General features: G+C 33.1%; 1 protein-coding gene across 1 annotated transcript in view; it reads left to right on the top strand.

Annotated features, from left to right (window-relative positions):
- Positions 1-16,940, top strand: part of LOC149575429 (guanine nucleotide-binding protein alpha-2 subunit-like) — a 152,462-nt gene that overhangs the window by 79,467 nt on the left and 56,055 nt on the right. The window contains exon 8 of the mRNA XM_089815171.1: positions 9,515-9,616. Within this exon, the coding sequence (XP_089671297.1) occupies positions 9,515-9,616 (102 nt within the window). The remainder of the gene's footprint in view (positions 1-9,514; positions 9,617-16,940) is intronic.

Consider the following 16,940-nt stretch of genomic DNA (forward strand, 5'->3'; position numbering starts at 1 on the left):
TTGTCTCCAAATCTCATTTGCTTAGTACGCGGTTATCTTCAATTTTATTTTCAATCACCCTTTTTTCTCTAGCATCTAGATATTTATACTAATTGAGTTGTTTGCTTTTGGCATTGAGAGACAAATGTAAATTTGAAATCTTTTTAATCCTTTTGATGTCTTGATCTCGAGGAATTGTAATGCATGCATCTACATTTTTCCAACTTCTTGCTTTGTTATAATCTTGAAGTCACTCCGAAATTTCTGTGTTACTTTTGTTTCTCTTATTCAAAGTACTAAATTGAATTAGGTATGGCTATCATCTATTCTCGTGTATGTACACCTAGGGTTCTATCCTTGAACTTTATTTTCATTCTTGATAAGTTTGATGAGCTTGGATGAATCCATTGTCTTCGACACCAAGCTCTGACAAACCACAAACCTTACTTTTCTTTTGAAATAAAGATCTCTAGTATATTCGCTTGTTTCTCGTGGTGGTCTGATATTTGTGAAGTATGTTGTAACTTGTAGGCCCCTTATCTCCCACATCTTTGGTTAACGTGTTTCTCCTCTACTCTTTTTTGACCCACGTTATTGTATTACCCTTAGGAAGCCTTGGATCTTGGTTTGGTCTGACTCTAGTTTGGGGTTTGGTCAAGTTTCTTGTGGATTTGGGTAATGTCTTGCACACAACTATGGTTTTGGCTTAGATGTGCTTTGGTAGAATTTCATCTCTTCACATACTTAGCTGACAAATTTAGACATTTTTTTTCTAGTTTTTGATTTAAAAAAAATCTCCGAAAAGTGCCATTTTGTTCAAATGGCAAAATCAAACTCATTTTTTAATATTGTGAATAAAAAACAAAAGTGTTTTTCTCCATTGTTGAACATATATTTTTGCTTTCCATTGTGTGGGCTTGGATGTTATTATTATTACTTTTTTTTGAAGTTATTTTGAACGCTTCAAGCTGGTTGTTGTGCTATTGCTGCACATTTTTAGGTGTTATTTCTTTGTAAGACAGAATATAGAGGAAGATTTCTTCGAAAGAGTTAGGTTTGCCCTTTTTATTCATACATTATTTTTGACAACTAAACTCTGTTGTTTTGTATTGATGTTTTGGTTGGTTATATTTTTCTAGCTATCTGTTAACATGCTTAGATTTTTACAATGAATATACTCTTATGTTGTATTTACATGTTTTTGTATTCAAACTTTATTTGTTTCTATCTATGTTATCCATGGATGTGTCCTCTATTAAAAGGGGCTGTCCCCTTTCAGAACCATCTTAGGGAAACATGGATTGTCAACAACATCCCCTAACATTCCAAAAAAACCAATAAATGTCTCAAGAACGGTTTGGAATTCACAGGAAATGTACTGAGATGCCTAGGGGATATGCCTAGATGCTCCCCTATTGTTGTCTAGTGCTCCTGTTGAACTGAAAAGAAAACACACAAATAATGAAAAATAAAGGGGTGTGGTGGCCCACAAGGGTGTCCGTCTCACACCCCTTGGCACAAAACCTAAATCTTGAAACAAGATTATTCCATCAAAACAATAAAAAGATCCCATTTGTGTCATTTTGTAAAGTGTTAAGTTAGAGAAGAAGAGTAGAACTATGAGAGAGAAGATGTTAAGAAGAAGTGAGCAAAGGGCTAAAGAAGATCAGTCTCCATCATTTGACTTAAGTTCAATTTTTTGTTTATTTTTATTTTTACTGATTCATTTGGATTTTTTTTCTTGTTTTTATCAAAGTTATCAAATACTTAGCATAGTGTTTTTGCTTGCTTGTAATTTACTCATATTTTCAACAAAAAAAATTAAAACCAATGAGCACTAGCAGCAGCGATAAGGATTGTTAGGACAAGAAATTGAAATTGAACAAGCATGTCATGTTGATGGATGTTCTTCGAGGGGCATTAGTTTTTTAAACAATCCATTTCAATGCCCTTCTAGTCTCTTGAGAGATAATTCAAAGGGTCCATTTAACTGAGAGATAATTCAAAGGGTCCATTTAACCCCCCAATATGGTTGTGTCATATTTGGAAGGAACAATATAGGAGCAGGTACACAAGTGTTTATTTCTATGTTGTGGGGATACCTTGTCAAGGTATAACATTTTTGTAACACGATAACATTAGCTCACAAGGCTAGCATGACTATGTTGCACATGGAGGGTGAATCCAAAGAAAATAAGCACTAGCAATGGAGTCTTTGCAGCCTTTTGTATCATATGCTAGCATTAATGATACTACTATTGTTGAGCCTGAGATTCAAAGAGGAAAGAAGAGGTCATCTACTGTTGCATGTTTTAAATGCAATCGCAAATTGCAAGCAAATACCCATTACTTTACCTAGAACTCAACATAAATGATGCATAATTATCCTGATTTCATTTGAGATCGCCTAGTATGGATTGGACAGATGCTTGCCATGTGTGCCCTAATAAATAATTTAAAATGTTTGGAAAATGCAACGTGGGTGGATCTTCGGCTTGGATTGAGTTAAAATGAAAACAAGGGCTTCAAGGAAACAATTCATTTGCAATGTTAAGGAGGCAAGATCACACATGTCATAGCTAAAAAAATGAACTTGAAAACACAAAAAATTACAGCTAAAAACCAATATTGAATGACCATGTTTTTGAATGATATAGGATATTAGGTAACCTAGATGCTCTTGTATCATCCCTTGAAATGATAATCGATTGATATTCAATCTTAAATAGAGAGGAACTCTCCCTTAAACAATTACACGATCTTTCCATAAGGAAAATGATCGGGAACTAAAGACAAAATAAAAAGTTACTAAACTAGCTAAAAAACTTAAAGAACAAAAAACTACTAAAAACTTACTCACTTAAAGGAAAGTTACTTACATGGTCATTATGCTAAATATTATAATATTAGTTTAGTACCCTCCCTTAATGGTTCTAGACATTGATTTGTTACTTAACTTGTCAGTGGGACTAAATGTTTTTTTCTGGCAGCGAGCTGACTTTCTCATTTTATGCCAAATCTATGATTGCTTTCTAGTGCCACAACTCGCTACCCCAATTTGATTTTCCTTTAGAAAGCTCACTATTAGAGGTGCATTCATCCTGTAAAATTGTGTGATAATTGTTAAATTTAAGATTGCTGCAAATGTATTTGCACTGCCTGTTCAGTATGTGTTTTTCAAAGGCAGCAATCTTTCTCTTATATATATATATTGTAAATGAGATATGGAGAGACATGTCCCATGATTCATTATTACATAATTAATATAATGACAATTTTAACTATAGTTAAATGAATACATACATACATACATACATACATACATATATATATAAAACATTTTCATGATTCATTATTATATATCCTTTTTTAAAATAGTTTAGTCTCATAGGTTTATCCAGCTGAAGCTACCAAACATCAACAATAATAATGAGGGATAAACATCTTAATAACATCTCTTATGGGAATTTCTTTCATGGAGATTACTAATTGGCTTCCCAATGTCAAGTTTTCTTGTTCGAAATTCCTACTCTCTTTGTTAAATGACTCCGATTCATGTGTCTAGTAATTCTTAGTAGTTAAGTATGTTGTCCTATATTTTGCCACCACAAAATGTAGGTAACAATAAAAAACTTTTTCAACTTAGTTTCACATTTCTTTGAGATAGTTCATTATTTAATTGGCCAATATTGATCAATCAATCGACACCAATTTGCATAGTGAATCTTTTAACTAAAGGCTTTTGTCAAATTCTTTTCGTTTTTCATTTTATTAAGCTTAAGTTTGATTTTTTAAGCCTTCAACATCCTTTTTCACGTTTTTGGGTGTGTGTTTGTTTTCTTTTGATCTTTTGGTTTTGTTTAGTCCCTTGCTTTCAATTTTCCCTTCTATTTGGTATATCTTAGGGCTTAATTGGACTTGGCAGTCAAAAGATATGATCATTTAAGTGCCCAAAAGGTGGACTCTCTATATGTAATTGCATATATAAATTATAATGTTGACATTCACTTTTTGAAAAATATAACATAAATTGACTTTATGTTATGTTTTTAAGTTACTTTATCACTTAAGTGACTATAGAGCACTTTATGTTATATTTTCATGTTGAGTTGTTTTTAAATTTTTCACTTAAGTGACTTTATTAACTGAATAGTTTAATTTATTTTTGAGAGTTACTTTATGTTTTATTTGAAGTTAAATATTACTTTTTCAATAATATTTGCACATGATATATAAACTATAAAGTGTAAATATCATTTTTAACCCAATTAAGTAATATTGACTCAAAAATCAATCAAACATGTGCTTAATTGGTCTTTTAAGTTATACAAACTCAACTTACGTGTCTTTTATGTGTTTTTATGCAAATGCATTCCTAGAGTGCGATTTGCACTAGAAATGCATGTAATGGGCTTCCGAGAGTCCACTTTGTATGGAAAATCTTCTTTACATGTAAATCACTTTATATGTAATTGCCTCTGGAGAGTGTGATTTGGCATTTTAAAACATGTAATTGCATCCTAAGTCCACGTTTTTGTATTCCAAGGCCGAAATTGCCCAATGCATATTACATGATACATATTTTTAAAATATGTAATAGAGGATGGAGAGCCTGATTTGCATTCTTTATCATATTACAAGTTTTTAAAATATGCGATAGCACATGGGGAGTGCGATTTGCATTAATGGCTAAATACATGCGTTTGGGCATGGAGAATACGATTTGCCTTCTCAACCTCTAAATGCATATTTTTAAAACATGTAAAGGTTCCAAGAGAGTGCGATTTGACATTTCAACACATGCATTTTCTATTGGAAATGGAGACCACATGTTTTCCTCCCAAGGCCAAAAATGCCTATGCTCATGCAAGGAAAGGGCACGTCTTTGAAGAAAACGTCGAGATTTGTCCATTTCAAGCTATGAAATCCATCACAAGGGGGTGTTTTTGAGTTATAATGTATACACATGCTTTTTGGGCTCATGATTTCACATATCCAAGCCAAAAACGACCTAGAGTTTTGCTTAAAAATGGCACGTTTTTGATAAAAGCGCCCAGAAATTAATTTTTTTGCCCATGTATATGTATTTGGAAGAGGCGTTTTGGGTTTTGGATGCATGATTTGTTATCCCAAGTCCACGTTTTTGCTCGTTTTCTCCAAAAACGAGTCATTTACATGCATTTGGAGGGCATACATGCATTTCATGAAAAACGTTTTGTATTTTGGGGTTTGTAGATTATGTTTTTGGCATTTGCATACAAAAACACCTCATTTATTGACCAAGGAAGATCACATTTGCAAGCATTGATATAGTCAAAGAGTTGTTTGGAAAATTCAAGATGAAAGAGAAGTCTTTCATTTTAACTTCTTTCTCTTCCACATTTGGCCCTTTGATCTCCAAGTAATTAGACATTTTCAACTTTGGTTGTCTATTCTTGCTTACTTTGCTATTTTGTTGCATATTTTGGCTTATCCTTGTACACTTGTTGAAAGACATGCCATCTGTTTTGTAAATTTCCTTTAGATAAGATGAAAACTTCTTTGTAAAAAACATCTTTTGTTGTATGCAAGAAACCTATGCCAAACTTGTGCAATTGATTATGTAGTACCAATTTGGAAAAAATTTGAATAAAGAAAGCAATTTGGAGTCAAAGCTTTGATTGGAAGCAATTGTGATATCGCAAATTAGAAGCTGTGACTGTAATTTGTGATTATTGTCTTTAATTCATGGTATTATTGTGTGCTTAATCATAGATTTGATTGTGAGGGGTTGTGGTAATACATAGACTAGAAGCTTTGACTGTAGCTTGTATTGCTTTCTCATTTCACAAAAATAGTTAGAATTCCCTACTTTTGGAAGTCTTTGCGTCCCAATGGTAGAGGTTATTCTTATAAAATAGATTAAAATAGGTCCTAGAGCCAAACCAATACACTTTCAATCAACCTTTGAGTTGGTGTTGGTTTATCAATATCACCATTTCCAACTATTAGATATGTGTAGTTAGAGATTTCATCTTTCCCATTACTCGCTTTGTGGGTAAGTGTATTCTTTCTTGGAAGTTAAGAGGAAAGAATATTAGTAACACCCCTCACAAATATTTCAACTTCTTGTGTACTTTGAGTTGATCCAAGGAACGGTGAGAAGGGGGAGCCTTCCTTTTAAGGTAGGAGAGACTTCGTCTCATATGTTGTTGCTTGTCTACTTATTTTGTGATTGGATTTTAACAAAGTTGTCGGTTGCAAAATATCAAACCAATAGTTTTTGGCCACTCTACTTGGGATACAATGCACATTTGAGAGCCCGATGCTTTCATTTGTAGCAGATTGTGTTCGTTTTCACTGTAATCTTATTTTTGGAAGTTGTTTCAAACATTTACCAAGGACATGTTAATGGCCCAAGGTCCTTGGGGAAATGCTTCTAGACCGTTGAATCTAGCTCCACCTCTACATGATCTTGTTGATGGCTCGCAAAAGAACTTTTCGAGGTTTTTCAGTGATGAACAACAATATCCCAATGAACATATTGCTGCTTTCTACATTGCAAGGAGTGTTCATGCCATTGAATATGTGGAGGTGTCTGTAAGGTTGTTCGTGGAAACTCTATAAGGCGTGGCTGATGATTGGTTTTATCATTTACCACCGTGTACTATCACAAATTTGGCTACTCTCATAGCCAAGTTTGAAGAAAGGTTCAAGCCTCCTGAAGATGCTCATCCATTGTTGGCTCAAGTTGCTCAGCTAAAGAAGTCATCTCACGTGCCTATGCGTGAATTTTTTGCTCATTTCAACAAATTGATGTGAAGAATTCTAGTTGCTTCTCAACCTACAATTGTAAATTTGAAGTGTTTCTTTCTTAGTGCTCAAATTCTTGAAGTCAATTTTCTTTTAAGGAGAGAAGCTCCAACTACTCTCGTAGTTGCACAAACATTGGTGATTGACATTGAAGATGATCTTACTCTTGCTGGCAAGATAAGAATTGATAAGCGACAATAACATTGATAAGTGACCAATGTGTGATTTTTGCTCCACCCATCCATGATGATGAACAAAATGAAACCTACCAATTGATGCTTCATCCACCTCTTTTGCTTGCAAATGAAATAAATCAGCAACATTGGTTTCTCTTTTAGTCTCTTCAAGTCTTTTTCTCTATTAGAAGGTTTTTTCGCATTCTTGTAGAAGTGGGAGTACGTGTGGCTCTTTTTTCCCTATTAGAAGGTTGACCCAAAGCGTGCATACTAGTTTGCACATTTTCTGTTGAAGTCTTTGATTTTAATGCCTCCCCCCCTATGTGCAATCTAGGCGCCTTTAGTTTTTCTACTTGTGTTACAGCTTTGCAACCTGTGACCACTTGGCCACATATCCAAAATAGATGGCAATAAACTCTAGTATAGCTGCCATAATAATGTTTTTTCCACAAATGACACTCCCATCCTCTACAATCCCCAGAAATTTTCCTCTTATTTTTGTCTACACTTGTGGCAAATTGAAGAGGTTTCTTGGGATTGAATGGGCCTTTTGCCTGCTTTTTGAGGGTTTCGGAAGGGCAGTCAAATGGGTTAGAGGATGCTGGCCCTACTGCATTCACACTAGTTGAAGTTGAAGACCCCCCTATGGCTTCCCTACTATTATGATTTTTGTCTTTTAGTTTCTTGTATTTTGACATCCATGCTATCACTACTAGCACTCCCCACACTGTCACTGCTGTTGCTCATGGTTATGAAATATAAAATACTGCTGAAAGTTCAAAAGAAAAAAAGTTCACTTAAAATGTCCTCTCTATATGTTGCACTATGCAAGACAAATGTAAATTGAAAAAAAAGGAGGTCATAAGCAAATAGAAGATGAAACACATACGTTGAATGAAGAAGATTTTATGCCAAACTCTCCTCTTGCAACACAAAAATGAAAACTTTCTTGCTGGTGCTTTTTGTTTTTCTTCTTGCGAAGAATGGTTTTCATAATTTGTAATTGCCTTTTCTATCCATGTGGGGTCCTCCAAGTAAATAAGAAAACAAAAAAAATACTTCTTAATGTTCGGTAGACAATTTCATGTTTCAGAATTGTTTCCTATATTTGGAAAAAATGGAGTACGTTTCTTGTCTTCGCGTCTTGTACTGTCCCTGGACAGGTGCAGGGAAATTTGGCAGGGGACATGTCCCTGCAGAGCACTGTTTATTATTGTTTCCCTTGCTATTATGTGTTCCCAAACAACGTTAGTGGCCAATTTTCCAGTTCTCCTATCTAGCATGGATCTATAATATCATTTGACTATTCCATCCATTCATAATTTTTGTGTCTGCTTTCCCTTACCTGGATCACTCACATATAGTTCATATAAATTACCACATTATTATGCATAGTATATTTCTGAGCTCTAGTATTCAAATTGAAGTTTTCGTAATAGCCATTGTTCCTTTCTTTTGCTATTCTTTGCCCATTCTTAGTTGTCCCTAGAGGTGTTAATTTCTGTGGTGGTTTTTAACTAAAAGTCTAAAAGCATCATTTTAGAAAGTTAAGAAAGAAAATGTAACATCACTGTTTTCTATATGGATTATTTTTCAAAGAACTATGCATTGTGAGAAATCTCATATCCTCGATAATAAAATGTTCATATTAGCTTGCTTACCTGTTTTTTCTAATTGGCGTCTTTCAGTGCAGCTAATTGCTGAGATTTGGAAATCTTGTATGAAAATTGCCGAGCTTTCATATTTTTGAATTTAGGTCTTGCATGATTGGCTGTTTCATTTTGAAATTTGTTGTCCGTTTATTTGTCTTCCTACCATATATGGATGCATACAACCCTAATCTGGTAAGAAAGCACCTCCCTACACCTCATTTTTATTTTCAAGACTCGAAAGAGTGTATTGTGGTTCAGTTTACCTGTTTTTTATCATGAGGTTAAAACATAATGTACCTCTCATTCACCTATATGTTGTGGATAAGCTGAGACTTATCAATTCAACACACGCTTAAGATGATATATCCTTTAGTGCACAGACATCAGAAGTATGTGTCACAGATTTATTTTTCCAGTTGTTGAAAAACTAATCTTAGAAGCCATATTAAGGATTGCATGTGAACCTATAAATTGGTGCATTGAGTGCAAGAATAAAATTTTCATGGCCGCTAGTGTAAGGGATTCCCACCCTGCATTTGACAATAATTTAAATACATATTTTCTGAAATCAATATCTTTTTCACATATGTCCGAGCTTCCATTATTCCTATCAAAGTTTCATTTAATAAATAATCCTTAAGAGTCTATTGGAACAATAGATTCGAGGCATTCTTGAACCGTATGTTTTGTTCATAAATGACCATATCAAGAGACTACTGTTATACAGATCAAATTATGAGCCAACACTTTGTATTCATTCTCAAGGTAAATCAACGTAGGATAGCTTACCTTCTTAAATATAGTTTTTGTAAATTGTTTAAGAAGTTTTCTGTATTAATAGTTTAATGTAATATTCTCATTCTTGATATTTGTTTGCGGAAGCTTTTAGGAGTTAATATATTTCTTTATCTACAGGAAACATACCTCAGAGCAAATGAACTTCAAGTTCCTGATTGCACTGAATATTTTATGGAGAATATTCACCGCTTGGCTGAACCAGACTATGTGCCAACACAGGTAGTAACATCTTAGTATGGAAGTTGTCTTTACTTTGGAATAGATACAGTTGTCATTATTGCAGTTATCAATTGCTGTTTGAGTTATTTTTTAGAACTTGGACCTTTTTTCTTTTGATTTCTTTATTCTAACTTCCTGTACATTGTTACAAATGAAAATGAATGTAACTCTAGATTCCATATGCTGAAACTGTAATAGCCTTTTGCTTTTTATTCCAAGAAATTCATCTGTGTTTATGAAAGTGCTAAGCGAGAACAAGAATGCTGTAGTAGAACTTAATGATGAAACAGATGCAAATTAGTTTTTATTGAAGAAAAGTCTTCAGAGTTACAGGTTGTAGATTTACATCTTCAGACAAATTCAGAGTGGATAAGAACACGGGTGTAATGACAGAATAGCAAACAACGGTCAAGAATACTCTCCAATTTCTACGTTTTGTTCTGAACCCCTCTATAAAAATGTTGTTAAATTTCACATAAAGACAGAATGAAACAAAATGGACAAGAATACTCTGCAATTTGAACCTCTTGGGCCTCAGTAGAACATTTCAGACAATTCTTCAGATTTGTGACATCTGTTGTTTGCATCAATATTACACTGACAGTATTAAGCACACTCCTTACAATTCAAACACATACGTTGTGTATATGAGCTCAGATCTTATAAGTCATACATCTTTTATTGATGCACATGGTTTACTATTCGAGTCTGAAAGGTTTCATTTGTTCTTATATTTGAAAAGCCTCGTTTGATGTCACTCAAACCTAAGCATTTTCTGGTTTCAATTGGCATTCCTCCTATTTGGTAACATGCATTTTTCGGAGATGCATCATTGTTAGAATTAAAATCTCACAATGTTTTGTAGTAAGGTATGATTAACAGTTTAGTTGCATCCCCACTGGATTGCTTGGTGCTGTCTGTTTGAAGAGACACCAATGCCAAAGCATGGGAATATTCTGTTTGACCTGGACGGCTTTACAATTCACATACAACATTGAATCTGGACTGGGATTCAAAACAAAAAGCACTCAACTTCAGGTGGATTACCAATTAGATATGGTCATTGTTAAAAATGTGCCTTCTCATTGGCATCACACTGAATTTTAATGTTTGCTGATTGTTACATAGTCATAGCTGTGGGGTATTTAGTGTTGCACTTGACATGTTATTTGTTTACTTGCACTGGCAAGAATTTTGAGACTAGAGCTATGATGTTTTACTAATGCTTTTCTTTTTTAGTGGATTTTTTTATTAAATTATAAAAATAAATGGAACACAATATTTCTATATTCTATTAAATAACATAGTTAATTATTACTTATAGAAATTGGAGAAGAAATAATTATTAATACTTGCACCAAAAGGAGGTGCAATGGTTAGGCCGATAGAGAGATATACACTTGTGTTTCTTTCAAACTATAGAGAAACAATAAACAAAGTAAAAAATGAAGATGTTCATTTTTATATTTTTATATTGTATAATGCATATCAACAAGTTCATAGAGCAGTTGATTGTTTTGAATTTGTTGTCTTTGTTTGTCAAATAGAAAGTTTCTAGGCGGGCCTCTTATTTTTCCCTTAAAATTGTATATTTAATAATATCATATCTTTTGCCTAAAATAAGTAAATATTGTATATTTTTCCAAATAATAAGCTATAAAATTGGAAATTCAAAGTTTTTCAATATTAGATAAATATTTTTATACATTTATCAGTCTTCCAATCTAATAGTGATATTTCTTTTTGTATTTTTGTGTTGGTTATGTTTTCTTTACTAATTTTAAACCATGAAGAATTTGCGTAGTCCTTTACCTGACTGTGTGCCAATATAATCTTTGTAAATACCCAGTCCGAAAGTTAAGTCCTGACTCCATTGTAATTGCCACTTCAAACTGAGGCGGACAAATCTGTTATATCTTCTTTATTCTCTGTCTCATGTAAATAACTCTGAATTTTAAATTTTCTATATACATGGTAGTGGATGCTTAGGCAGATGCGGTTTCGTGCTGGAGTTATTTTTCTGTCTATGTTCTTCAGTTATTTCTGGCTTGGCTATGGGAATGTAGCCTTTCTGTAGTCAGACATTTGGAGTGAAACAGTTGAGTCTCCTGGGCCACTTTCTTCAAAGAACAACTCCAACCCTTCTCTGAGCTATTGTGCCCATCCCTTTGCTGTGGTTAAACATGGAAACAATTCTGCTGTATATAAATTTAATGTTTACATTCTCATCTGTTGATTTGGAAATTGTATTTTTATTAGGATGGAAGAATAAACGACAGTCGCTAAAAATTTATATAATAGATGGAGGTAACTGTGAAAATCTAGGCTTACATTGTTATTTTTTAATGAAAATTACATTATCTGCACTGCATAATTAAAGTATCCACATATAAAGAAATGGTATGATAATTTTAAGAACATTAAATAAAAAGATTAAATAATTATTTATTAAACCTACAGGCTATAGTTCTAATTTGATCTACAGTCTATAATTATAATTTGTTATGATTTACATTTGTCTCATAAGTACTTTTAAAACAGCAGAGATATATTGGGCAGTTTGTAGAAATATATTTGGACTTTTTGATGATAATGAATTGCTTATAAACTAAACAGATTATCGAGGAAGCAAACACCCTATTTTATGCTCCACCCTTTTAGCATTTCTAATAATATTTATTTAGTTTTGTCTTTGATTTACTGCCAAATATTAAACGGCACCATATCTTATAACACCGGCGAGTTGTTCTAATATATCAAAGTGGGATTTATTTAGATGGAGCTGCCACCGTCATTAAGTAGTAGGACTTACTCTCAGGCTGAAGTAGCAGAAGCTTCTGTGTGTGTGTGTGTGTGTTACTACCATACATTTTTGACATTTGTTTACCAAATTTTGCCAGCAGTTACTCAACGCAGGTTAGAATATTCTTCTGGCGCCAAGTCATTGAAAAATGCTATGTTTTCTGGACGAGCATGGGAATGCCACATTCGCTGAACGACAGATTCATCGTTTCAAGCAGAAGGTCCTCCTCCATAGTTCGTCACCTACCTCATCTCCAGGAATGCACTCCTCTCGCTTGTGCAAACCTGCACATGATATTCCCAACTTACTTTCAGCTCAATTCTGTGAAGGCGGCCAAATGTGTTAGTGCATGATTAGATTTTGGTCAGTTGAACAGAAACCACCTTTTTTAGTTTCCAGGAAAACTTCTCAATATCGGCACTTTTTCCCAGGTAAGACGTCGTACATTCCGATCATTGTTTCCAGCATAATAGCCTGTCGGCTAATAAATAAATAATTAAGACATAGATAAACATTTCAATAATGAGAAGTATTGGAGAAACTTGTTAATATGAAGACCAAGCCCTGAGAATATCAAACAAAGACATAATGTGCAGATATATGATATGATAGTATCTGTAATCAATACTATCACATATTCATAAGTCAATGAATTGTAAGCCCAATGCAAAGGAAGTAATAAAGACCATTGATTAAAGGGCACCTGAGCTTTAATAAAGTAATTAACATTTCCAGTGGAAATCAAAATGTCAATTGAGATGTCCATAAGTCATCAATTACCATGACTGAATTTCATATGATACAAAGGCTGTTGTAATTGTCTCTAAGTTCATTATTGCATGGAAACAATATGGCGATGGCTACAGTGTGACTAAAGGGTCCATAACAATCAAAAATATTGAAATATTTAAAGAAGCAACTATGCAGCTGCCAGCTTATGATTATTAATTCAGAGAATTTGGTATCAATGTCGGCAAAAACATTATTTGTTGATAATTCTATGGATGAGCAGAATCATCACTGGCCAATGTAGACACATGTTCGTGGTATCAAAAGGATCATGATCAGTTTATAGCAAAAATATTCATAATTTCAAACTGTAATTAAACTATAGTATGGGAAAGTAATAACGATAACGAATAACAAGGAGATATGTCTCTCATTGTCAAGGATGCATCACTTCAATCTGCAAGATACGTAATGGCAATCAACCTCTCCTTGAGTCATGGGATTGTATATATATATATATATATATATATATAAACTAAGTTGCTGATGCTGATGTGGATGTGTGATTTCTTTTTTGGGGGGATTTGGGATGTGTTTGGATGCATGTGCGTGCGTGCGTGTGTGTAGATATATAAGAAATGTAAGAAATATACAAAAACAAATTATTCCATAGTATGATACTTCACCGGTGATAGTTTAACTTCAAACTTCACAAACACAAATGTACAAATTAAAATAACATAATTAGTAATTGCTTAACTTGAAAATTCCATTGCAATTTGAATTACAAAATCAAAACTTAGTTCATGATTTAATGTTGATCAATCAAGAGTCAAGGCTCAAGATTAAAATTTAGGAGGAAAAAAAGAATAAAATGTAGCAATTTAGCACATGCAAAATTTAATGATTTTAAGTGATTTTGGGGTTTGCAAATCCATCTGGGCTTGCGGATGTGTCTGGATGCCCAAGAAGCGTCGCCCAAGCATATGGATGGTTCCAAATGCGCTCAAAGTGCCTCCACAAGCATCCATAGGCCTGGGAGGTGCTTCTTGGGTGCATCCACAGAGAATCCGTGGAGAACCGAGGATCAGAATGTAAATGCTGATTTCCAGAGAGAATCAGTACCTTAGTGTATATTTATATAACCGATCAGATAAGTGGGAAATAGTATTGGGCATTCAATAAAATAAAAAATATAATATAGCTGGTAAGCAGCAATGAAGTGATACTGATCAAAAATATTATTTCTGAATCTTCTTAGTATAATTAACTAGTATATGGTCATATATATATATATATATATATATATTGCATATCAGAAGTATATAACTGAATTGAAAGACCAAACGATCTGAACAATCTTAAATAGATGCCTAATAGAAATAATATATCCAAAGTATACAAATATCTAAAACATATAAATATTATATATATGTTAATCATATTGAGATTAGAATCGTAAATTCATAATAATAGAGCAGCAATAATTATATATATTGCATATAAGAAGTATATAACTGAATTGAAAGACCAAACGATCTGAACAATCTTTAATAGATGCCTAATAGAAATAATATATCCAAACTATACAAATATCTAAAACATATAAATATTATATATATGTTCATCATATTGAGATTAGAATCGTAAATTCATTATAATAGAGCAGTAATAATTATATATATTGCATATCAGAAGTATATAACTGAATTGAAAGACCAAATGATCTGAACAATCTTTAATAGATGCCTAATAGAAATAATATATCCAAACTATACAAATATCTAAAACATATAAATATTATATATATGTTAATCATATTGAGATTAGAATCGTAAATTCATAATAATAGAGCAGGAATAATTAATTACTCTCTCTTGTAATAACCCCAACCGATTATAACTTTCTGAAACACCAAATCCTTTTCAAATTCAATTGTTTGGCATTTTGTCAAACACTTTGCAAGAAAGCTCTGATACCACTGTAATAGCCCCAATTGGTTAACACTTCATCAAATATCAAATTCTTTTATACTTTAGTTTGAAATTTTGTCAAACACTTTGCAAGCTAGCTCTGATTCACTGTAATATCCCTTGTCAATTCGAACCTCAACTTGTTGATTTGTAGGTCAAGGAAAATTGTCAAATAGTTCCAATATGATCTCTATGCTTGCTGTTTTTGAGTTTCAGATTGATTATGCTTGCTTGCTTGAAATGATATCAAAGGGAATCTAAAAGCCTGTAATTGATTACTACTATATCTAAGAAAAGAACTAAATGTATATGCAATTCTCTTTTGGCTTTTCAAATGCATATAGATGAATTCTAAATGAAAACTGTGCACTTACAGCCAATTGGTATTTTGTCAAACACTTGGCATGCATACTATTATGGCATGCACATTATATCAAATATATAGACCTGCAACTTATCACTCCTTTAGTGAGATATTTTCTAAGTCAATGCTTAACATAATATTCCAAGGCTCTTGGCTTTGCAACCCCAAAAAAAACCGAGTAGAAATGACATCATAAATCTGATACAAAATGTGCATCTACAACTACTTATGACAGCCACCTTTACAATGCCAAATGACCAATTTACATGATGCAAATTGATTGTAGAACTTGATATACAAATCGCCAATGAAGGAGATGAAATTGCAATCATAATCAAGCCAAGTACTGTAGCGCGGGTACTGTTCACAACACTGTAGCAGCCAGCAATAAATGTATTCTCCAATTTAAGCACAATAAGAACTCTAAAATGAAGCTCTCCTGAATGCCAAATTCAGTGGATATTTCACCACTTCAAATGGTTGCAACACTAAAGAATTGACGCTCTCAAATGGCTAACTGAAATCAGAAACTCTTAATTTCTTCTCCCAAGTTCATATCAAATGCAATTGACAATAATTAGATGCTTCACAATGAAGTTCTCACCTCTATTTATTCTTTTCCTTCACCCTTCTAGAAGGAAATAAAATATTATTTAATTGCACTCTCTAGAAGCTAACCTCTTTCCAATACAATAATTAGTGTTGTTTCTAGAAAATGCACTCTCTAGAAGCTTCCCCCTTTCCAATACAATAATTAGTTGTGCTTCTCGAAAATTAAATTAATTAAATATAAAGTCACCTTTAGATTTAGTTATTTGTTGATTTTAATTTAATTTATTTCTCCTTATTTCTCCACTTAGCCTTCGGAGAATGAAAAGCTAAGAACTCCATTGAGGGTCTAAAAGATGGGGAACATTGCACCTCTCTCGCTCTCTCTCTCTCTCTCTATATATATATATATATATATATATATAAAGGTTTATTCACTTAGTCCTATTACTATTTTAATTTAAGAAGGGAAGACAGAGGTGTGTCTAAGGAGGGGCTTGTCTACTTTGAGGTAGGCCATTGCAGTTGGCCTTTAGGAAACTCAATCATACACCTAATCCTTCGCTCAACAAGCTGGAACAGTTATAAGGTCATTATAGGTGTCTGTAAATATACATAAATAACTTAGTTGGATTAAACGAATGATTGATCCTTTACACTTAATTAAATTGTTGTATCTTTAACCTTTTGGCTTGGACATAAATATTAGAGTTGGGTTAAGCTGGAAATGACTAAGTCCAATAGGAGAAATTACAAATCTTATTAGAGCCATGATATAAAAAGTTAACAATGTGTTTACTAGACTAATTTGTGTATGCTGTGTCTACATGTATTTATGTGTTGTTGGTGGATGTTTTGTTACTAGAATTTCAAATATGCATTTGACCACATGAGCCCAAAAAGAGA

Source organism: Cupressus sempervirens, chromosome 2 (genome assembly GCF_028749045.1).
Source record: "Cupressus sempervirens isolate cs-2001-9-10 chromosome 2, ASM2874904v1, whole genome shotgun sequence".
NCBI lineage: Eukaryota > Viridiplantae > Streptophyta > Pinopsida > Cupressales > Cupressaceae > Cupressus > Cupressus sempervirens.